The sequence below is a fragment of the Dromiciops gliroides genome, chromosome 1 (assembly GCF_019393635.1).
Source record: "Dromiciops gliroides isolate mDroGli1 chromosome 1, mDroGli1.pri, whole genome shotgun sequence".
In the NCBI taxonomy this organism is placed as follows: domain Eukaryota; kingdom Metazoa; phylum Chordata; class Mammalia; order Microbiotheria; family Microbiotheriidae; genus Dromiciops; species Dromiciops gliroides.
In genome coordinates, this window is record NC_057861.1 from 45,700,075 (window position 1) to 45,722,109 (window position 22,035).

A 22,035-nucleotide genomic window follows, 5' to 3' on the forward strand; every position below is an offset into this window, starting at 1 on the left:
TGTATTGCTGAGAATAGCTAAGTCATTCACAGTTCTTCATCATACAATAATAATAATGATAATGATAATAATGCCCAACATTCTCCTGGCTCTGCTCACTTCACTATACATAAGTTCATAAAAGTCTTAGCAGGTTTTTCTGCAATCATCCTGTTTGTCATTTCTTATAGCACAGTAATATTCTACCACAATCATATACCATCGCTTATTTAGCCATTCCCCAATGGATGGGCATTCCTTTAATTTCCAATTCTTAGCCACCACAAAAAGAGCTGCTGTAATTATTTTTGTACTTGTAGGTCCTTTTTCCTTTTCTTTGATCTCTTTGGGATATAAACCTAGCAATGATATTACTGGATCAAAGGACATGCACAGTTTTATACCCCTTTGTGTATAGTTCCAAATTGGTCTCCATAATGGTTGGATCAGTTCACAACTATACCAACAGTGCATTAGTGTTCCAGTTTTCCCACGTCCCCTCCAACATTTATCATTTTCCTTTTTTGTCATATTTGCTAATCTGACAGCTGTGAGGTGATACCTCTGAGTTGTTTTAATTTTCATTTCTCTAAACAGTAGTGATTTGGAACATTTTTTCATATGACTCTAGATAGCTTTGATGTCTTTGTATGAAAACTACCTGTTCATATCCTTTGACCATTTATCAATTGGGGAATTACTTGCATTTTTATAAATTTGACTTAGTTCTCTATATAATTTTTAAAAACGAGACCTTTATCAAAGATAACTTGTTGCAAATTTTCTCCCCAGTTTTCTCTTTCCTTTTAATTTTGCTTGCATTGGTTTTGTTTGTGCAACAGCTTTTAAATTTTATATAACCAAAATTACCTATTTTATATTTTATAATGCTTTATATATTTTCTTTGGTTTTAAATTCTTTATAAATAGATCTGACAAGTAAACTATTCCATGCTCTCCTAATTTGCTTATGGTATCACTCTTTATGTATAAATCAAGTACCCATTTTTTTTGGTTTGTTTTTTTTGCTGGGCAATGAGGGTTAAGTGACTTGCCCAGGGTCACACAGCTAGTAAGTGTCAAGTGTCTGAGGCCAGATTTGAACTCAGGTACTCCTGAATCCAGGGCCGGTGCTTTATCCACTGCAGCGGCTGCCACCTAGCTGCCCCCTCAAGTACCCATTTTGACCTTATTTTGGTATACAGTATGAGATGTTGGTCTATACCTAGTTTCTGCCATAATGGATTCAACTTTTCCCAGCAGTGTTTGTCAAATAATGAGTTTTTGTTCCAAAAGCTTGGGTCTTTGGGTTTATCATATATTACTATGGTAACTTAATATAATGTAATATGTACCTAATTTATTCTACTGATCCACCACTCTATTTCTTAGTCAGTACCAGATTGTTTTGATAATTACCACTTTATAATACAATTTTAGATCTGGTATGGCTAGACCCCCTTCCCTCACAGTTTTTTTTCATTGAATCCCTTTATATCCTTGACCTTTTGTTCTTTCAGATGAATTTCATTTTTTTTTTTTTTAGCGCTATAAGATAATTTTTTGGTAGGTTGATTGCTATGGTACTGAATAAATAGATGCTCTATCCACTGTGCCACCTAGCTGCCCCTGTCTACATTATTTTAAATGGAATTTCTCTTTCTATCTCTTGCTGCTGGACTTTGTTGGTTGTATATAGAAATGCTGATGATTTATGTGGGTTTATTTTATATCCTGCAACTTTGCTATAGTTGTTAATTAGTGAAACTAGTTTTTTAGTTGATTCTCTAGGATTCTGTGTATAACATCATATCATCTGCAAAGAGTGATAGTTTTGTTTCCTCATTGCCTATTCTAATTCCTTCAATTTCTTTTTCTTGTTGCTATAGCTAACATTTTTTGTAACAACATTGAATAATAGAGGTGATAATGGGCATCCTTGCTTCACACCTGATTGTATTGGGAAGGCTTCTAGCTTATTCCCATTATAGATAGTGCTTGCTGATGGTTTTAGATAAATATTACTTATCTGATGGTTTTAGATAAATATTACTTATTATTTTAAGGTAAGCTTCATTTGTTCCTATGCTCTGTAGTGTTTTTTAATAGGAATGGGTGCTGTATTTTATGAAAGGCATTTTTCTCTAACTATTGAGATAATCATATGATTCCTATTGGTTTTGTTATTGATATGGTCAGTTATGCTGATAGTTTTCCTAATATTGAACCAGTCCTATATTCCTGGTATAAATCCCACCTGATCATAGTATATGATCTTTGTGATATATTACTGTAATCTCTTTGCTAGTATTTTTTTTCAAACTTTTGCATCAATATTCATTAGGGAAATTATTCTATAATTTTCTTCCTCAACTTTGGCTTTTTCTGGTTTAGGTATCAGTACCATATTTGTGTTATATAAGGGGAATTTGGTAGGACTCCTCCTTTGCCTATTTTTCCAAATAGTTTATATATGGTATTGGGAGTAATTGTTCTTTAAATGTTTGGTAGAATTTGCTTGTGAATCCATCTGGCCCTGGGGATTTTTTTCTTAGAATGTTCATTAATGGCTTATTCAACTTCTTTTTCTAAAATTGGGTCATTTAAGTATTCTATTTTTTCTTTTAATCTAGGGAATTTATATTTTTGTAGATATTCATCCACCTCATTTATCAAATTTGTTTGCATATAATTGGGCAAAATAGTTCCTAATAGTTGTTTTAATTTCCTCTTCATTGGTGGTGAATTCGCCCCTTTCATTTTTGATACTAGTAATTTGGTTTTCTTCTTTCCTTTTTTAAAAATAAAATTAACCAATGGTTTATTTGTTTTATTGTTATTTCCCCCCATAAAACCAGCTTCTAGTTTCATTTGTTAGTTCAGTGGTTTTTTAAATCTCTCTTTTGATTTCCAATTTGGTCTTTACTTGGAGATTTTTTTATTTGTTCTTTTTCTGTTTTTTTAAAAATTGCATGCCCAATTCATTGATCTGCTCTTTCTCTATTTTATTCATGTAAGCAATGTGAGGTATAAATTTTCCCCTAAGTATCACTTTGGGCGCATCCCATAAATTTTGGTATATTGTCTTGTCATTTTCTTTAATGAAATTATCAATTGTTTCTATGATTTGGTCTTTGACTCACTTATTTTTTTAGGATTAGATTATTTACTTTTCAATTAATTTTTAATCTGTCTTTCCTTTACCCATTATTGAATGTAATTTTTTTTTTTTACCATTATGATCTGAAAAGGATGCATTTAAATTTCTCCTTTTCTGCATTTGGTTGTGAGGTTTTTATGCCCTAATACATGGTTAGTTTTTGTGTAGTTCCCATGTACTGCTGAGAAAAAGGTATATTCCTTTCTATTCCCATTTAACTTTCTCCAGAGATCTATCAATATCTATCTTTTCTAGAATTTTATTTACCTCCTTGACTTCTTATTTATTTTTTGGTTAAATTTATCTAGTTCTGAGAGGGGAAAGTTGAGGTCCCCCACTAGTATAGTTTTATTGTCTATTTACTCCTGTAACTCATTCAACTTCTTCAAAAATTTAGGTGCTGTACCAGTTTGTGCATGTCCCTCTTTTTTTTTTTTTAACAGTCTCCCTACTTGTCTGAGAGTTTGGGTAGAAACAGTCAGGCGGTATAGTGGTAGAGCCCTAGACAGTCAAGAAAATCTTATTCTGAATATTGCTTTAGAGCCTTCCTTGCTCTGTAACTGGGCAAGTCACCTCCCTTCTCTTGGCCTCAGCTACCTCCTCTGTAAAATGAAGGAGACCCCACTAGGGGACCTCCCCAAATCTCTGGTCCTGTGGCCTAGAAAGTGTCCATTTCTGCCAGGGCCTCCTCTTCCCCTCTCCTCCTTGCTGCTCACGCCCACCAGCATCACAGGGAGGTGTGTCTTGTGTCCGGGCCTTTGTGGGTGGACCCTTGCCAGCTTCTCCTCTTCTCAGGCTGTCCGTCCTTTCCTTGGAGACACCCCAGGGCATCCTCTGCCTGGTCATGACCTGGTGAGGCTCTGCAGGAAATGCCTGCAGGATTTCGAGGGCACGTGGCATAGGGTTTCCTGATCCACTGGATCTGAGTTGGCCAAACAGCTACAGGCACTCAGATACCTGGCTCTTTTATCCCTGTTATTATGAGGTCAATGAGGGCATCATGGGACAGGGGGGCATTAGATCCAGAGGGTCTAGTTTCAAATCCTGGTTCTATTACTGCCTGAATGAGCCTCAGTTTCCTAATCTGTAAGATACAGGGAGGGGTTGGACTCAGTGGCCTCTGAGGCCCCTTCCAGGTCTACATCTTGGTGAGACAAAAGGACTGATGTGTGTGTAAACCTATAGTATGACCAGGAAGGCCCATGCCTGCAAGGCACACTGGGTTAAGGAGGCCTGAGTTCGAGTTCTGCTTTCTTTCACCCCTATCTGTTTGACCTTGGATAAGTCCCTTCTCCTCTCTGGAACTGAATTTCCCTCTTTATAATATGAGGGTTCCAGCCTAGGGACTTTCTAAGGTTCCGTCTTGTTCTCTTGATCTCTAGGCTTTTTATCTTTGAGCTTTGCCCTTTTGGAATGGTGTCAGTTCAGAGAGATCATTGTTTCTTCCTTCTTGCTCTGGAGCTCTAGCATATCTTCTCTCAGTCCCCCAGACTATCCCTTAGGGGCCTTAGTAGCCGGGGTCCTCCTGTAAGCACAGCCTGAACTGTCTCAGTATTTGTTATCAAACACAACCATTCATTCCCAGCCTCCAATGGCTTATCTGCCAGTGGTGGGATATGGGAGCAGGTCAGCGCCCCAGAGGAAGCATCGTCATCTGAGGCCTTGCTTCTGGGCAGAGCTATCAGTGATGTGGAGCCGTCTTTTCAAATGGTAGTCGCTAGTTCATATGTTTCTTGAAGGACTCGTTGACCATTCCTTTAATCACTTACCTATTGGGGAATGTCTCTTGGTTCTCACTCCTTCCACCTGGGGACATGCTGAATCACATTCATAGGTGGCTGGTTTTCTCCTGAAATACATCTAAAATTAGGTTAAAATAAAGATAAGCCATTGATTAATTCCCCGTTTTGCTGTGCACCTACAATGTGTAAGGCTGTGTGGTAGGAGCTAGGAAGGATGGAGATAAGGCATGATCCTTCCCTCAAAGGGCTGATAATCAAGTAAGGGGGATAAGACATGCGTACAAGTAATTAAAATGATTGATGGAATGTGGTCAATGCTGTGTGATTTTTAAAAAAAAAAGGAGTAGAAGGAGTTGTGAGGATGGGCTGGGGGGATCAAAGAAGACTCTGGGGTGAAGAGAGGGCTTTTGATAAAGACCTTGAATGAGGGATAGCATTTTAGTGAGTGGAGTTGTAAGGGAAAGGGAAACACTGAATAGCAGGAACATAGCCTAAGTAAGGACGGCCAGGAAGAACCAGAGAGGAGAAATGTGGTGGAGAGCATTGGGCTGGTGACCCACGGGAGTAGAGCTGATTGTTGGACTACAGACACGATGCTCTGCCTGCTTTACCGGATCCCCACAGTGACCTAGAAAGGCAGTACTCAGCAGCCATTCAGCTCCTACTGTGTGCCAGGCACTGGGCTAAGCTCTGGGGATATACAGAAGGGCAAAAGACGGGCTCTGCCCCCAAGAAGCTCACAGTCTAACGGGGGAGACGACATGCAGACAGCTGTAGGCAGCCAAAATCTAGGCAGGATCGACTGGACATAAGCGGTGGAGGGCAGGAGAATTGGGGGGATTAGGAAAGGTGTCCTGTGGGAAGTGGGATATTAGCAGAGACCCGGAGGGGGCCAGGGAAGCCAGGGGGCAGAAGGGAAGAGGGAGAGAGTTCCAGGCATGAGGGACAGACAACTGGTGAAAATGCCCAGGGCTGGGACACGGAGAATCCACCTCACTGGGTCTGTGTGTGGAGTGGGGAAAGAGGAATGGGCTGGAGTGAGATATGAGGACACTGGGAAGGCAGGAAGGGGCTGGGTCACAAGAGGCTCCAAATGCAGTGGCTAAAGCACTGGCCTTGGATTCAGGAGGACCTGAGTTCAAATCCAGCCTCAGACACTTGACACTAGCTGTGTGACCCTGGGCAAGTCACTTAACTCTCATTGCCCTGCAAAAAACAACACACACACACACAAAACAAAACAAACCGAAAATAGAGGAGGTGATAGGGAGCCACTGGGGTTTATTGAGGAGGAGTGTGACATGGTCAGACTTTAGGGAGAGCCATCTGGCAACCTCATGGAGGACAGCCTTGGAAATGCGCCATTCTTCAGCTTGAGTCCATCCCCACCCCGCCCCACCCCACCCCAGGAGGCAGAGGTAAAATGCTTCTTTGTCTATCCTCTGGAGACACATTTGGTCACTGTGTCACTCAGCGTTCTTGAGTCTCTCACAGTTGTGTTTTGTCTTTATGATACAGTTCTAATCATATATCTCCTGGTTCTCACTTCACTCTGCATCAGTTCATAAAAGTAAACAATGACAACTTTAAATGACAATAAGACTCAGGTCAAAGTTGGGCAACATTGGCACTGAAGGTTTCGCCATCTTTTTAGTAAATGAAAAACTGAAAGTGTGAGGCTGCATGCTCAATCCGTTGAAACCTTAGATTTTACTTAACCAATTTGGTGGCTGATCCACTTGGGAATTTGCTGGGGATTTGCAGAATGTATTGAAACAGTAGAAGAAAATCTTGGAAAAAAGTGACAGTGGAAGAACATGGTGGCTATGCTCTGGCATTCGGAGGGTGGTCATACGCAAGAAGGACCAGACTCCTCTTGTCTGGCCTCAGACTGCAGAACCAGGAGCACCTAATTGCAAAGTTGCAAAGAGCCAGATTTAGGCTTGATTTCAGGAAAAACTTCCCAACTTTCGAGAGCTGTAGCAACATTGAATGGGTTATCTCTGGAGCTGGTGGGCTTCCCTCCTTGTGGGGTTTTCTGCAGAGGATGGATGATTACTTCTTTTCACCATCTTTCCCTGCACTCACTTTTGCACTGAAGTCACTTGTTTTTGATATATGTCGCTGAGCCTCAGTTTGTTCATCTGAAAAACAAGGGGGCAGATGGCTGATGAGGTGTCTTCCAGCTCTCGATCCATGCTTCCATGTTGATTTAATTTGGAGGGTTCTCCCCACCCCCACTGAACAAGCGGATAACATTGGGGATTTTTTTTCCATTAAAATAATTTTCTTATGTTTTCTCTCTTCCCCACCAAGTCCTCCCTTGCAGCAAAGAAAAACAGTTAAGCAATGCTTGCTAACCAAACAACCACATCTGACAGCAAATTCCACACCCATGGTTTCTTCCTTCCCCCTATCCCAGCCCTCCCCAAGAGGACAGAGATGTGTTTCATCAATTTAGAAGGACTCTTCCCTAAGGTGGAGGAAGTTGCTCCACCCATGTCCTCCTTGTAGAAGCTGCTCTTATTGTTATGGTGGGCTTTTTGGCTTGTGCTTGTCTCAAGTGAGATCACACTGTGGCCCCTTCAGTGAAGTTTCTTTCTTGTTCCTTTTGGGCTTGTGATGAAAACAACTCCCCCGATTCCTTCATTCGTCTCTCTTAAGAGAACTCGTGAGCCCTCCTTGTGTTAAACTGCATGTTCCTCCTATCTTCTGGTTTCGGTATGCCTTAAAATCAATATTGACGCCATTCAGTTCCTCTAGTAGCACATTGACTCACTGGGCAAACATCTATGTTTGGGGTGTGAACAATTAAGTTATTGTTGATTGAAAATCTAAAAACTGCTTCTCCACACTTTGTGTCCCTCTGTTATCATCTCTGTAGAGCTGATGGAGGGATACACAGGGGTGGGGGGAACCACTCTGTGGCTTTCTCTGTGTTCTTGGATTGCCTGGGCCAAAGAATTCATTGTCTGGTGGACAGCTCCCTGGTGCTGAGACTTTAAAGTCTTAGGCCTTAGCTTGACCTTTAGCGGGTAGGCACAGTCTGTTGCCAGGACCATAACTGAAGCCTTTATAGCATGGTAGGTTCTTAATAGTTCTTATCTCCATTTTACTGGTGACTGAAACAGACCCAGAAAGATTCCTTCTTTACCCTTGGTCTCTTCTGATAATGTGGTTCCAACAGAACCATATGGATGATTCAAGGGCAGCTTCTGGCCCAAGTCAGGATGGTTGTGGCTTTCCTATCTCATTGGTTATTCTACCAATTTGGGTGGGAAACACTTTGTAAACCTTAAAAGTTCTATAGAAATCATCTCAGTTGATCCTTCTCACTACCATGAGGATACTCATTTTACAGAGAAGTGTCCCTTTCACACAGCTAGTCTTAGGCAGGATTTGAACCCAGGTCTTCCTGACTCCCAAGTCTAGCACTATACCACATTGCCTTTCAGTTGGCTCTGGATGGGCCTTCCCAGGACTTGACAATATCGTCCTGACCACCTTTCTGTGAGCATTGGTCCAAGGACTTAGCCGTGAAGGGGGCAGCAGCACTCCTGCCGTACCTTCTTATCAGAGGTCCTTCTCACGAGACTAGGCTTATTGGCTCTGACCCTCATCCGGGACCACAATAAGCTATTGTCTTCATTTTCTGTTTTGGGGGAGCCTCAAGTTCCCATGGACGTGAACTTCACTGTCTTTCTGATGATGTCTTCCAGCAGCTTCTGCTACTGAATCCCCATGTTCCCTTTCTGCTGTCCTGGAAACTCCTTGTTGTGAAGAGGGGTGGTGGTCACTGGACAGGAGGATCTTTAGTGATGACCTTTCCAGCTCCCTTGTTTTACAAAGGAGAAAATGCAGGCCCAGAGAAGAGAAGGCAATGTAGGGTGATCACTCCTCTCTAATGTTTCCAGCAGTCCCCGGGCATCTCCTCTGCCAGCACCCAGACTTGGCCCACTCGTGATGCTCCTGGCTTAGGAGTTCTTGTCTTGATGGAGCCTGGTAGCGGAGACTGTTGTGGCCCCTGCCAGTGCCCTTTAGGACTCTCCAGACCATGTCTCCCTGTTCCTTCCCCCCAGCCTGGGTGGTCTGGGCATCTCCAGGGATCTGGGTCAGACAGCTCTTGGTGCAGCCTTAGCAGGCAGGATGAGTGAGGTTCCACACCATAGGTTCCACTCCCTAAGGAGAAAAGGCCACAGAGGGTGATCCTCTTTTCCCAGCACACACCTGGACAAATGCAGTGTTGGAGAAAAAACTGAATTTGGAATTCGGGGACGTGGGGTCCAGGCTCGGCTCTGCCACTTTGTAGGCTGTGTGACCTTGAGCAGCACCTCTTCTGGGGTCAAATGAGGGCTTTGTACTAGAGGGCTGTAAATCTGGGGTCTTTTTTCTGGTCTTTGGTTGCCTCCTTGGGGCTTTTTCAGGGCTCTCCCTGGGGCTGCCTTGGCCCCCCACCATTGTCCTTTTTGGGGTCAGGCTGTGGCAGCAGGATGGGAGACCCACTTCTCTCTCCCATCTCTACAGTCTGCTTTGCAGATTCCCATCCAGAGGCCTTTGCTATCTGTCCTCTCTTCCAGTTGACCTTTTTATCTTGATTTTTATTGTTTTCTCTCTCTCTGGGATTTGAGGTGCTTTCAGCCTCACCACTGGGACGACAGAGGCACCCATCATACAGTGTGTAACAGGTTGGGCTTTTGTGTGCTCCTGCCCTCGTCAGTCCCCCTTGGTCCCCTGGATGCCAGCAGTCAGCACAGTGGCATGGGGTCTCACCATGATGTACCAGGTCCTCTGACTTGAGTCACTGAGAGACTTGTGGGTGTTGATTATGTTTCCATTTCAGCCACTTTCTTTTTTTCCTTAGACCTCAAGAAGCCGGCCTATTCGCACCCCACTTTGCATCCACAGCCTCTTATGGGCTGGGGGAGAGTCTGGAGGGAGACAGGACAGAGGGTTGGAAAGATGGGGGTGACTCTGGGGACAAGCAGAGGTTTGGAGGGATGGGGGCACACTAGGGACAGGGCTGAGAGCTGGAGGGATTGGATAGTAGAAGGTATGGATGGTTCAGGGTGTTCCCTGGTCTCTCCCCAGGTTCAGGGCTTGGTGTGCCGCCTCCTTCGGAACTTACCAACCCAGCCAGTAACCTGGCTACGGTGGCCGTCCTGCCTGTCTGTGCAGAGGTGCCCATGGTGGCCTTCACCCTGGAGTTACAACATGCTCTGAGAGCCATCGGTCAGTGTGGAAGAAGGGAGGCCTTGGTGGGCATTGGGGAGAGGCCCCGGGGTCTGGTGGCTCATGGATTAGAGTGGGGTGGTGGTGGCAGGGGGTGGGGGAAGTGACAGGGGGTGTCCCCTGATACCTGTCCTTATTTCCCCCAGGCCCAACTCTACTCCTCAACAGCGACATCATCCGGGCCCGGCTCGGGGCTTCAGCCTTGGACAGGTGAGGGGCTCCGGTGGGAGAAGGGGCGGGAGGCCTTTGCTGGCCTGGCACTCATCCTCGCAAACCTCCTGCAGCATCCAGGAGTTCCGGCTGTCAGGTTGGCTGGCCCAACAAGAGGACACACACCGAATCGTGCTCTACCAGACCGATGGCTCCCTCACCCCCTGGACTGTGCGCTGCCTGCGCCAGGCTGACTGCATCCTCATCGTGGGCTTGGGGGACCAGGAGCCCGCTCTTGGCCAGGTGCTGATCCCTGACCTTTAGCCCCTCATGTCACAGAGTCACCTCAGAGGCCGGTCCTAACTCAGGTCTGCTTCCTACTTCCTGCCCAGCTGGAGCAGAGGCTGGAGAGCACGGCCGTGCGGGCACTAAAGCAGCTGGTTCTGTTGCACCGAGAGGAAGGCCCGGGGCCCAGCCGCACAGTGGAGTGGCTCAACATGCGCAGCTGGTGTTCTGGCCACTTGCACCTCCGCTGCCCCCGCCGTCTCTTTTCCCGCCGCAGCCCTGCCAAACTGGTACCGCTGGGGCTGGGGATGAAGGAAAGAGGAGGCTTTCTGGTGCAGATCGGGGGAGGGCAGGAGGAAAAGATAGGGGAGACTCTGCGTGGTGGGTCAGGGCTCCTCCCCCCACCTCTACCGAGCACACATTCTCCCTTTGCCTCCCCAGAGAGAGCTCTACGAGAAGGTCTTCTCTCGCCGTGCTGACCGCCACAGTGACTTCTCCCGCTTGGCACGGGTGCTGACGGGAAACACCATTGCCCTGGTCCTGGGAGGGGGCGGGGCCAGGTAAATGATGGTGCCAAGCCTAGACAAGGGGGTGGGGAGGGCCTGGAAAAAGGCCAGCTCTTGATTGGGGTCTGATGGTTGTTCCTTGGCCCCCAGGGGCTGCTCCCATATTGGGGTGCTGAAGGCTCTGGAGGAGGCTGGCGTGCCCGTGGACATGGTGGGCGGCACGTCCATTGGCTCTTTCATTGGGGCACTTTACGCAGAAGAACGCAGTGCTAGTCGTACTAAGCAGCGTGCTCGAGAATGGGCCAAGGTGCTCCTAGGCCTTCTTCCACCCCTCCCTGCTGCACCCTGACATCCCTCTCTAACCTCTCAGGCCTGTTACAAACTTTAGTGGGCCCCCCCCCCCCCCCCCCGTGATCCCTTCAGGTTCCCTCGGTGTCCCCTTGTGAATGCCTCAGGTCTCTTGGTGTCTCCCATATAAACTTCAGTAGCCCCTTGTGCCCTTTTTGTTCCCACCCCCATTAACCTCAGTGGCTTCCTATGAATCTTTCAGGCCCCCCAGGTGTCCCCCTATAAGCCCCTCAGGCCCCCCGGGTATCCCCCTGTGAATCTTAGCAGCTCCCATGCCCATCAGCCCCTAGCATTAAACTCCCTGGCTGCCTCTCTCTGTCTCCCACAGAGCATGACATCAGTGTTTGAGCCGGTGCTGGACCTCACGTACCTGTACCTCCATGTTCTCAGGCTCTGCTTTCAACCGGAGTATCCACCGGGTTTTCCAGGACAGACAGATTGAGGTGCTGCCCCTTCCCCTCTGATATTCTCCTCATCCTGATCTTCAGACATCTTTCTCCCATTCTCTCTCCCCTCCCATGCTATGCCATCTTTGCCCTGCTCTCTCCCTCACCTCTTTCTGTGGTCAAACCCTCAGGCATTTGGCTTTATATTTTGAGTCCAGACACTGGCCCAATCACCCATCCCATTTACCACTGCCACAAGGGCCTTCCAGGGGGGTGTGCTCCTGTTATCCCAGAGGATTTGGGAAATGGCCCCTACTCATTTTCTGGGCCCAGCAGGCCTCCACATGACAGCTTACAGCAGGCCCCCAAGGGAGCCGGGGGCTGGGCCCTGCAAGGCAGGCACATAGCTCCATGTGATTGGGACAAGCAGTTTTCATCTTATGGGGTGAGGTTGCTCTATACCCCAGGGGACTGGTTCAGCTCCCCTTGTCCTTCCCTCTTTCTGTCTGTCTGGGACCATTGTTCTAACCCTGTGGATGGTGGCCATTAACTTCTTATTGGGATGCATCAGTGTTGCTTTGGAACCTTGTGCCCAGGGGCTTTGGGCATGGGCTTCAGGTCATGCCACAATTAGCCCTTATGCTGCTCAGATTTCTGAGCCTCCCACTGATTCCCAGAGGAGCAGACACATTCCTTCAGATAGGGCCAGACTCCTGAGGGCAGCGAGGATGGGAGTGATCCTGAGGCCATAAGATGCTTTCTCACTGGCCCCGAGATCAGCCCTCTGCCTTTGACCCTCTGATCTCAGCTTTGGCATTGTTGCCCCTGCCCCTCCTTTTGGCACATTCGGCTATTGGGGCCTGTTTCTCCACTCCCTTTTTCCTCCTTAGTGCACCCTCATCTTACATTGACTCTATGCTGGAATCTTGCTCATGGCGAGAGATTTCACTTGGTTTTTCCCCACATAGCTGCCCCTGCCTGTCAGGCCAGGCTGGTTTTCTGGGGCCCAGCTGCCATTTTATCCATGGTTTCCCCTTGAACATTCCACCAGTGCTTACTCTTATCCATCCTTTCTGTTCTGAAATCACCTCCCTTTCCCTCCCCTCCCCTCCCCTCCCCCAGGTTCCTTTTTAGTATCTTTGCTATTTCTGGCCTTGAGGGCTCTCAGATCTCTTACACATTGCCCACTAGTCTAACACCTCCCAGCTTCAGAGGTGACAATCTCTCCCTCTGGTCATGCCCTATTCATCTTAGACAAGGGGTGGTTCCTTTTTTCCTTAAACACATTTTTATTTCCTTAAATATTTCCCAACTACATGTAAACATGTTTCTAACATTTATTTTTAAAATTTGAATTCCAAATTCTCTCCCTTCCTCCTGCCCCTCCCCTCCCCATTGAGAGGGCAAGCAATATGATAGTCTATTATATATGTGAAGCCAGGTAAAACATTTCCATATTAGCTATGTTGCAAAAGAAAATACACACAGACAAAACTAGGAAAAATAGAGAAAGTGAAAAAAAAAAAAGATGCTTCAATTTGCACTCAGAGTTTATCAATTCTCTCTCTCTGGAAGTGGATGCATATGTTTCATTGGGTCCTTTGAATTGTCTAGGGTCATTGTCTTGACCTGAATAGCAAAGTCTTTCTAATTGATCACTGCTACATTATTACTGTTACTGTGTACAATGTTCTCCTGCTTCTGCTCACTTCACACCATCATTTCATGTAAATCTTCTAGGTTTTTCTGAAACCATCCTGCTTGTCATTTCTTTAGCCCAAATGGTATTCCATCACAATCATATGCCACAACTTGTTCAGCCATTCCTTAGTTAAGGAAGCTTCCTTTTCTGTTTTCCAGTTCTTCACCACCACTAGAAGAGCTGCTATGATTGTAACAAATAGATCCTTTTCCTTTTCTTTGATCTCTTTGGGATACAGACCCAGTAGTGGTACTGTCAGTTCATAGGGCAATGCACAGTTTTATAGCCCTTTGGGCAATAGTTCCAAATTGGAACTCCAGAATGGTTGGATCAGTTTACAATTCCACCAACAATGCAGTGATTAAACAGGGTTCTTTTTTTTTTTTTTTGCGGGGCAATGGGGGTTAAGTGACTTGCCAGGGTCACACAGCTAGTAAGTGTCAAGTGTCTGAAGCCAGATTTGAACTCAGGTACTCCTGAATCCAGGGCTGTGCTTTATCCACTGTGCCACCTAGCTGCCCACAAACAGGGTTCTTAACTTGGGTTCTGTGAACATGCTTCAAAAAATATTTTGATAACTGTAGTTTTAACATAATTAGTTTCCTTTGTAGTCCTATGTATTTTATTTTATTCATTTGAAAACATGATTCTGAGAAGGGGTCCTCAGCCTTCCCCAAACTGTGGCCCAAGGGGATTCAGGACCCAAAAGAGGTTAAGACCCCTGGGAGACTGACAGCTTTCTATCCATCCATCCATCTGTCTACCAGCATTTATTAAGCACCTACTATGCACCAGCTGTAGGGATACAAGTACAAAGAATCAACCATCCCTACCCCACAGGGAGCTTCTTTTCTAAGGGGGTAGATAACAAGCATATAAAGACAGTCATCCTTATTTTTATTTATGTGAGAGTAGAATACTTCCTGAGGTGTAAGCCAGGGACCTTATCTATTGGGGTTATATTCCTGGGGGCACAAGGAGGGTGAGGAAGAGGCACCTCCAAAGATACAGTTGTTATGAAATAACATACATAAAGTGTTTTTAAAACCTTAATGTACTATGTATATAGTTAGCTATTATTATAATGCTTCTTAAAAATCTTTAGATGTAATTCTTACCAAGAGAAAAGTGAGGCTTTAGTAACATTCTCTTCAGTCTTCAGTGAGCACTGTGCTCCCATTCCCATGCCCTTGTCCACCATCTTTGTTTCCTAATCACCGTCTCTTCTCCCTCCAGGATCTGTGGCTGCCTTACTTCAATGTGACCACAGATATCACAGCTTCAGCCATGCGTGTGCATAAGGACGGTAGGCCCCCCCCCCCAGATCCTTTTTTTCTAGGGCCCATACCTTCATTCCCCTTCAAGGGACCTGGCCCCAAGGGAGGGGGAGTGGGGAGGGTGTCAGGGGCTCGGCCTGCTCAGATGGAACACTCACTTTACTAACCCTTTGATGGTAACCTTGGTACTGTCCCTGGGCAAGTTCCTCCTCAATGGGGTAACTTGAGGGCTCTTGTGTAGGAAGGCTGGCCTGCTTCTTGTGGAGTGCCCCGGTCTTCTGTTTAGGGAGGGCATGAGGGGGAGTGTTGGGGGAGTGGCGCTCTTCAGCTTTCAAGGGTCTGGGTGCAAGGGAAGCTGGGGCTGAGCCATCTGGGACATTGTTAACAGCGGAGCTGCCTATCTGCCTTGGGGTGCTGGCCAGGGCTCACCGGCCCCACTGACCTCTAACCTCTAACCTGCTAACCCACCAGGGACCCTCTGGACAGTTTGGACTCACAGGCCCTGAGCTGGGAGCAGATGTGGGGGCCCCACAAAAGGTCCCCAGTTCCCCCAAGATGAAACCTCCCCTTGCATCCCCTCTTCTCCTTTTCCTCCTCTCTCACTTTCCCCATCCTCCCATAGTGTGGCACTCCTCTTGTCCTCCTTCTCTCACCCTCTGTTTTCATCCTGTCTCCACACGGGTCTCTGCTCCCTTCTTCCCCGCTTCGTCCTGCCTGCCCCAGTCGCTCTGCCCCCTTCATGCTCCCGTTCCTCCATGTGTGGGGACCCCTGGCCCAGTGTTCCTGCAGCAGCTCTCTGTCCGTGCTGCCCCTCTCTGAAAGCAGAGGCTTTCATACCTACCCTACACCATCCCTTTGCTGGTCCTCTTTTCTCCCTCACACCCTGCCCACTCTGTCGCTTCCCCATCTGCCACCTCTGTCCCCCTATTCTCTCACACTCCCCTCCCACTCTGTCCCCCACAGGCAGCGTGTGGCGGTACGTCCGGGCCAGCTCTTCCTACAGCCCGTACCTGCCCCCCCTGTGTGACCCCTCGGATGGGCACCTCCTGGTGGATGGGTGCTATGTTAACAATGTCCCAGGTCAGCACCGGGGGGCGCTGCTTTTGGCTCCCCCTCAGGTGAGGGGGGGGCCCTTGGGTGGGGGGCCTGACGCGGTGTCCCCCCTCCCTGGGCAGGGTCTCTGTGGCGGTACGTCCGGGCGAGCATGACGCTCTCGGGCTACCTGCCCCCACTCTGTGACCCGAAGGATGGCCACCTGCTCATGGACGGCGGCTACATCAACAACCTGCCAGGCAAGTGGCCGGGCTGGGGGTGGGTGCAGGGCGGTGCATGCAGGCACAGATGAGCATGGCTGTATGTGTATGTGGGCACGGGTGTGCTCATGAGAGGCACGCGGGAACCTGGGAGCCCACAAGCGCAGAGAATATTCTGATAGGCTCCCGCCAGCTTCAGTCTTCCAGTTCCAGCCATTCCGGACCAGTCCTAGCAACCTTCCCAGGGCCTCTGGGGGTGAGCACCCGGTCTCCTTCCCCTATCGTGCTGCAGCCTCACGCCCTCCCCTGTTCTCCCTCAGTAACAGGTGCCTCTGCTTGCCCCTTTTAGTTCTGAGGACCTCAGGCCCCTGGCGTTCATGCAGGTCCCCTGTGACTCCACATGTGTCACAGCCACACACAGAAAGCAAAGAAAAGGAAGCATTCGGGAAAACGCAGTGGTGTGGTGCCCTGCCGCCACCTTCTCTGCCTTCACCTCCTGCTTCCTTTCCATCTCTGCCCCACACCCCAGCCCTTCTTTGTGACGGCTGCTTGGGCCGGGGTGAGGGGAAGGCTCTCCTTCCCTGCCTGTCCTGTGGCCCCACCTCGGGCAGCCCCTCCTGGACACAGTGGGGACCCAGAGACAACAGAGAAAGGATATCCAGTGGCCTGGGGCAGAGCTCAGAGGTCCCCGTGTCCCAACCCCCCAGAAGGAGAGGTCGCGTGTTCATTGGCCTGCGATGGCCCCTCTGTGCTCCCTGGGTTCTCCATTGTAGTGGCTGACCCTACCCTCTCTTCCCCCCAGCTGATATTGCCCGGAACATGGGGGCCAAGACGGTGATAGCCATAGACGTCGGCAGCCAGGATGAAACCGACCTGAGTAACTATGGGGACAGTCTGTCGGGCTGGTGGCTCCTCTGGAAACGTTTCAACCCCTGGGCCGAGAAGGTCAAGGTGAGTGAGGCCTCCCACCCCAGAGCCTGGGGACAGAGGGTCCGGGCTGGGCCAGGCTGAGGGCTGCCCTGTTCCTTTGCAGGTGCCGGACATGGCCGAAATCCAGTCCCGCCTGGCCTACGTGTCCTGTGTGAGGCAGCTAGAGATAGTGAAGTCAAGTTCTTACTGTGAGTATCTGCGCCCACCCATAGACTGCTTCAAAACCATGGACTTCGGCAAGTTTGACCAGATCTACGTGAGTATGGGAGGGAAGAGGCCAGGAGCAGGGGGCAGGAATGGGCTCAAGGTGGGCTTGGATTCAGCGTGGGGGAAGAGCCCCTGCCCCCAGCCTTCCCTTGGCCCTGCAGGACGTGGGGTATCAGCATGGGAAGGTGGTGTTTGGTGGCTGGAGCCGTGGGGACATCATTGAGAAGATGCTGAGGGACAGGCGTTCTGCTGACCTCAATGAGAGTCGGCGCACCACCGACGTGAGTTGCTGACTCCTCACCTCTCCACCCTAGTGGTGGATTCCCCTGCAACTGCCTCCCATGGTGGACTCCTTCCTTCCCCTGAACCACATCCACACTGCCTCCCACCCCCCATGCCACATCCAAGCTGCCTCCTACCCCCCATACCACATATACACTGCCTCCCACCCCCTGAACCACATCCACACTGCCTCCCACCCCCCATACCACATATACACTGCTATACACTGCCTCCCACCCCCCATGCCACATCCAAGCTGCCTCCCACCCCCCATACCACATACACACTGCCTCCCACCCCCTGAAACACATCCACACTGCCTCCTGTGGCGGGCTCTCCTTAGGTGCTGACCTGTCCCAGTGCCGGCTTTACTGACTTAGCAGAGATTGTGTCCCGGATTGAGCCGACCAAAAGTTATGTGTCTGACAGCTATGCTGATGGTGAGGGCAGGGGAAGCCAAGACCTGGGACCTGGGCCGGAGTGGGGGTGGGGGGTGGGGGGGGGGGGTGGAGGAGGCCTGGTCAGCCTGTGACTTTCTCTCCCCCTAAATCCCAGGAGAGGAGTCAGATTGTCTGACAGAGTATGAAGAGGACGGAGGTCCCGATGGAGCCCGAGATGAAGGGGGCTCCCCTGGAGGGGGGACCCCCAGCAGCACCTTTGAGACTGTGAGTAGAACAAGCCAGGGTTTCCCGCCTCAGTTCTCCTTGGAGCTCTCCAGACTGTCCATACTTCTGAGACTCTTGCCCCAAAGCGTTCCCAACCACCTCTCTTCTCCTCTGCCCTGTCCTAGCCCCTGTCTGGGGCTGGCTGAGGCTGTGACCCACATAAGGCTGTTGTTATTACAGGATGAGGAGAAGAGTCTGAGGCACCGGCGAGGCCGCCCCCAGGATCCCCCGGGCTCCACTGCAGAGACCTGAGCCCTCTCTGGAGGGGGTCCCACCCTCCTATCTTGGGAGTGACTCCAGGGCCAATTGGGCCCCAGCCAAGGGAAGGGTGTAGCCCAAGGTGGGGATGGGGACACTTGCACTGGACTTGGCACTGGACTGAGCTGCCCTGGGGTGGGGGGCTTGCACTGAATTGACCCCTATCCTCCCCCCCAAAATAAATGCTCATAGCTTCTATGCTTGCCTGCTGCCTTCTGGACCCAAGGACTGTGGAATCCCCGATCCCCTCAGGCAGGTGCTAGGCTGTTGTTTACCCTGGTGGCCACAAGGGGGCCACACTTCACCACTAAGCCAGTCCAGTCCAGCTACTCTCATAGGCTCTTGGAGGCCTGGGCTTGGGGGCACACACTTGTGAGCCTCACGTCCAGGGACACACCCACGGGAAGAAACATGCAGAGCCCCGACCAACCAGGCCTGCTGAGGGTCCTTCTTTCCTTTCTTACCCACGATGCTGCATAATACAGATCCTAATAGTACTTTTCTGGGCTTACTTGTGAGGGAAGTCGATAATGTGCATCAGTGAGAGAGTGCCCGTCAGGGAAGGGGCCCTGCAGGCCTGGGGGTCTGGAATGGGCTTGGGGGAAAGCCTCAGGAGAGCAGAGGACTGGGGAATGGCGACAAAAGGCATGCTGGGCATGTGCTAGGTTGGTGTAGGAAAGAGTGAGGAAGCTGTGCAGGGATCAGAGATGTGGGGCTTCGCCGAGTGCGATTGGGGAGCCAAAGATGGGAAGGCAGAGGGGCTAGGCTAAGGGGTTTGGGTTTTATTCCAGGAAGAAGGAACTGGTTCTGTTCTCCCACTGGGAGAATTGAGAAGGGCCTGGGGCTGGGCTCAGTCCTCACTGACCCACATTCCAACCTCCTAGGGATTCCAGTCCTTCCGGGAACTTAACCTGGGGACCTTTTTGTTTGGCCTCAGGCTTTCTCCTTTCATTGCTTTGTAAATATTCACCTGTCACTGAGCCTCCTCACTTGAAGTCAAGAGCCTCTCTCTCCTGACCTTCCTGGTCCCAAGCTGGCTTGGTTTCTTTGGGCTCTAGTCAACCTCTCCCTTTCCTCTGCTGCTGCCCCTGGAACTGGGGGCCCTTGTCTAGGCTCCACTCCTTTTCTCTTATTACTGCTTGCCATGAGTCCTTGTTTGCTTTTGTAAAGATTTATTTACGAGGGAAATTAGAGGATATACAAAGAGAGAAATAATACACTAGGATAAGGTGATTAGGAGTGTACATAAAGGAAAATGACCTAGTTCAGCCTGGTGGTGCCGAAACTTTCCTATCTATCTATCATAGCTCAAGTTCCCCAGGCCTAGCATGGCCCTTGGGTCTCTCTATGCCTGAATTCTCTAGTATAACCCCCATGGAACCCTGTCTGCCACCCCCCAAGTGCTCCACTCTCCAACTGGGGATTCACTCACCCGTCCTGCAGCATCCACTGCCTGCTCTGAAGCCTCTCTCAGTCAATCAGGAAGCCTCCTGGTGGAAGCAGCCAGCTTGGGGGCTTTCTGTCCACATTCTTCTGCCATCCAGTCTCTATCCAGCTCCCTCATTCCCGTGAGCAAGAGAGAGACAAGGAAAATCAAGCAGTCAGTAAGACTGTCCCCATGACTTCACAAAATCAAAATCATGGAATCCAGGGCGGAGGGTGAGAGGCAGTGTGGCCCAGTGATTGGAGAGCCAGCCAGAGGCATGCCTCCTCTGCCAAAGCTCCAGGCAGCTAAGACCTGGGTTGTGGACCAGCTCCTGACCTTGGGCATTCTTTGTCTTTCCATCCCTCTTACTTAGCACTCTGCCTGGTTCACACTAAGTGTTTATAAATGTTTGCTTGTTCCATTTTGGGAGAGGGAGTTCCTCACCACACTCATGCACCTGGGTCTGGTTAAACAAATGCGTGGGTCATTTGCAGTGCTCCCAAAGGCCAGGCTTGTTCAAGAGGCTGACCCTGGAGACCAGAGACCAGGATGTGAGGAAGCATTGGGACCCTGGGCAAATCACATTTTCTCCTTGTGCCTCAATTTCCTCACCTGCAAAATATGGGGAGAAAATGATTAATTATCAGCCTTGCAGTTTTGTTGTGGGAAAGCCCTTTGTAGGCCACAAAGCACCATAGAAATGTGAGTTCTTACTGTTATTACAGGTAGGACGTGATTAGGCCTGTGCATAATTAGGAAGATTCCTCTGGCATCAGTGTGAAGGATGGGTCTGAGCAGGGAAGAGACCAGAGTCAGGGACACCAGTTAAGAGTCTATTGTAATAGTCCAGGGGAGAGGTAAAGAGGGCCTGAATTAGGGTGGGGGCCGTGGGAAGGCAAGGGAAGGGAAGGATGACAAAGATGCTGCAGAGATGGAATCAGTGGGACTTGGCAAGTGCTTGGCTGTGGGAGGTGAGAGAGGAGGGGTCAGACCCTGAAGTTTCAGACCTGGCTAGCTAAGAGGATGGTGCAATGGACAGAAATAGGGAGGAAGGCTACCATGTTTATCAGGGAAGATGAATTAGGTTTCAGACCTGTTGAGTTTGTGGTACTGGGGACATCCAGTGTCTCTTGGGCAGAAGAGATTTCAAGGAGAGCTAGGGCTGGTGCTGCAGATTTGACCAGCATCTGGGTGGAAGTGACAGTTGAAGCCATGGGAGTGGACAAAATCACCTGGGGAGAAAGTGTTGGGAAAGAAAGAAAGTTGTCAGAGGGCAGCACCCAAGAAAAAGGCTTAGGAATTGGGAGAATGAGGAAAGACTGGAGAGAGTCAAAGAAAGGGGAGCTGGGTTGAGGCCACAGGAAACCCAAGGTTAGAGGGGGAGTGAAACAAGCTAGCAGCCCCCAGGGTCCAACTGGCTGCTCTCCCAGCCCCTGCTTCTGCCTGCTAGGACTCGGTGTCCTCCCTCCCTGGCTCGCCAACCCTTGGCCCTCAGCCTCGGGGCCTCAGTTCCCAGACCCCTGAGCAAAGAGGAATCAGAGTGGGAAGAGGCCATAGAGACCGAGCCATCCCTGGCCAAGAATTCCCTTTACACCATCCCCACAAATTGTTGTCATACTTTAAAGAGCTCTGAGGAGCAGTCTCTCACCTCTCCAGGTAAACTTTGGGAGCTTTCCCTTCCCCCAAACAGCTTCTACCTGCTGTTCCAGTTGTGCCCTCCAGAACTGCTCTTATCTCCCTTTCACCTGAAGGCCCTTCAAACCCTCCATAACAGAGCTCTCCCCTCTGGAGGGCACGTAGTCATTCCTCTGTAATGTATCTTTAGGGATGGTAAAGTCCCTGGCCAGACATTGGAGGGAGAACCTTAATGGGGTAAAAAAAACTCCACCAAGTCTTGGTGGGCTGGACTCATGAGTCTAGAGCATGGTGGAAGGGTAGTTCTTATTCAAAAGAAACATCTAATTGAGGGTTGCTTGGAGTAGCTGTGTCTCTCAGGATTGACACCCATGTGGAAATCTACAAACCTACTAGGAGAAATGCAGTGGAGAGAATGCAGGTGAGGTTCAAGAAAACAACTGATGTCACTTTTGGAGTATACACAGAAGAGGAGGAATGAGATGTTCTCCAAGAATGAAATTCTGTCGACAGGATTGTGTCAACAATTCCACGAAGAAGAAAAGAAAATGATCTAAAGACACCAATGGGGCTCCTCGGGGAGTGCTTGTTGGCCTTAAACAAGTATGTCCAAGG

General features: G+C 49.2%; 1 protein-coding gene across 1 annotated transcript in view; it reads left to right on the top strand.

Moving 5' to 3' along the window:
- The window catches only part of PNPLA6 (patatin like phospholipase domain containing 6), a 42,192-nt gene extending 23,351 nt beyond the window's left edge, over positions 1-18,841 (top strand). Inside the window, 16 exon segments of the mRNA XM_043979106.1 lie at positions 9,970-10,110; positions 10,257-10,320; positions 10,395-10,563; positions 10,653-10,835; positions 10,987-11,105; positions 11,202-11,358; positions 11,728-11,768; positions 11,770-11,842; positions 14,724-14,793; positions 15,940-16,056; positions 16,820-16,968; positions 17,051-17,203; positions 17,316-17,435; positions 17,780-17,876; positions 17,992-18,101; positions 18,282-18,841. Coding sequence (XP_043835041.1) covers positions 9,970-10,110; positions 10,257-10,320; positions 10,395-10,563; positions 10,653-10,835; positions 10,987-11,105; positions 11,202-11,358; positions 11,728-11,768; positions 11,770-11,842; positions 14,724-14,793; positions 15,940-16,056; positions 16,820-16,968; positions 17,051-17,203; positions 17,316-17,435; positions 17,780-17,876; positions 17,992-18,101; positions 18,282-18,353 — 1,835 coding nt within the window. The 3' untranslated portion in view covers positions 18,354-18,841.
- Positions 18,842-22,035: the final 3,194 nt, after the last annotated feature.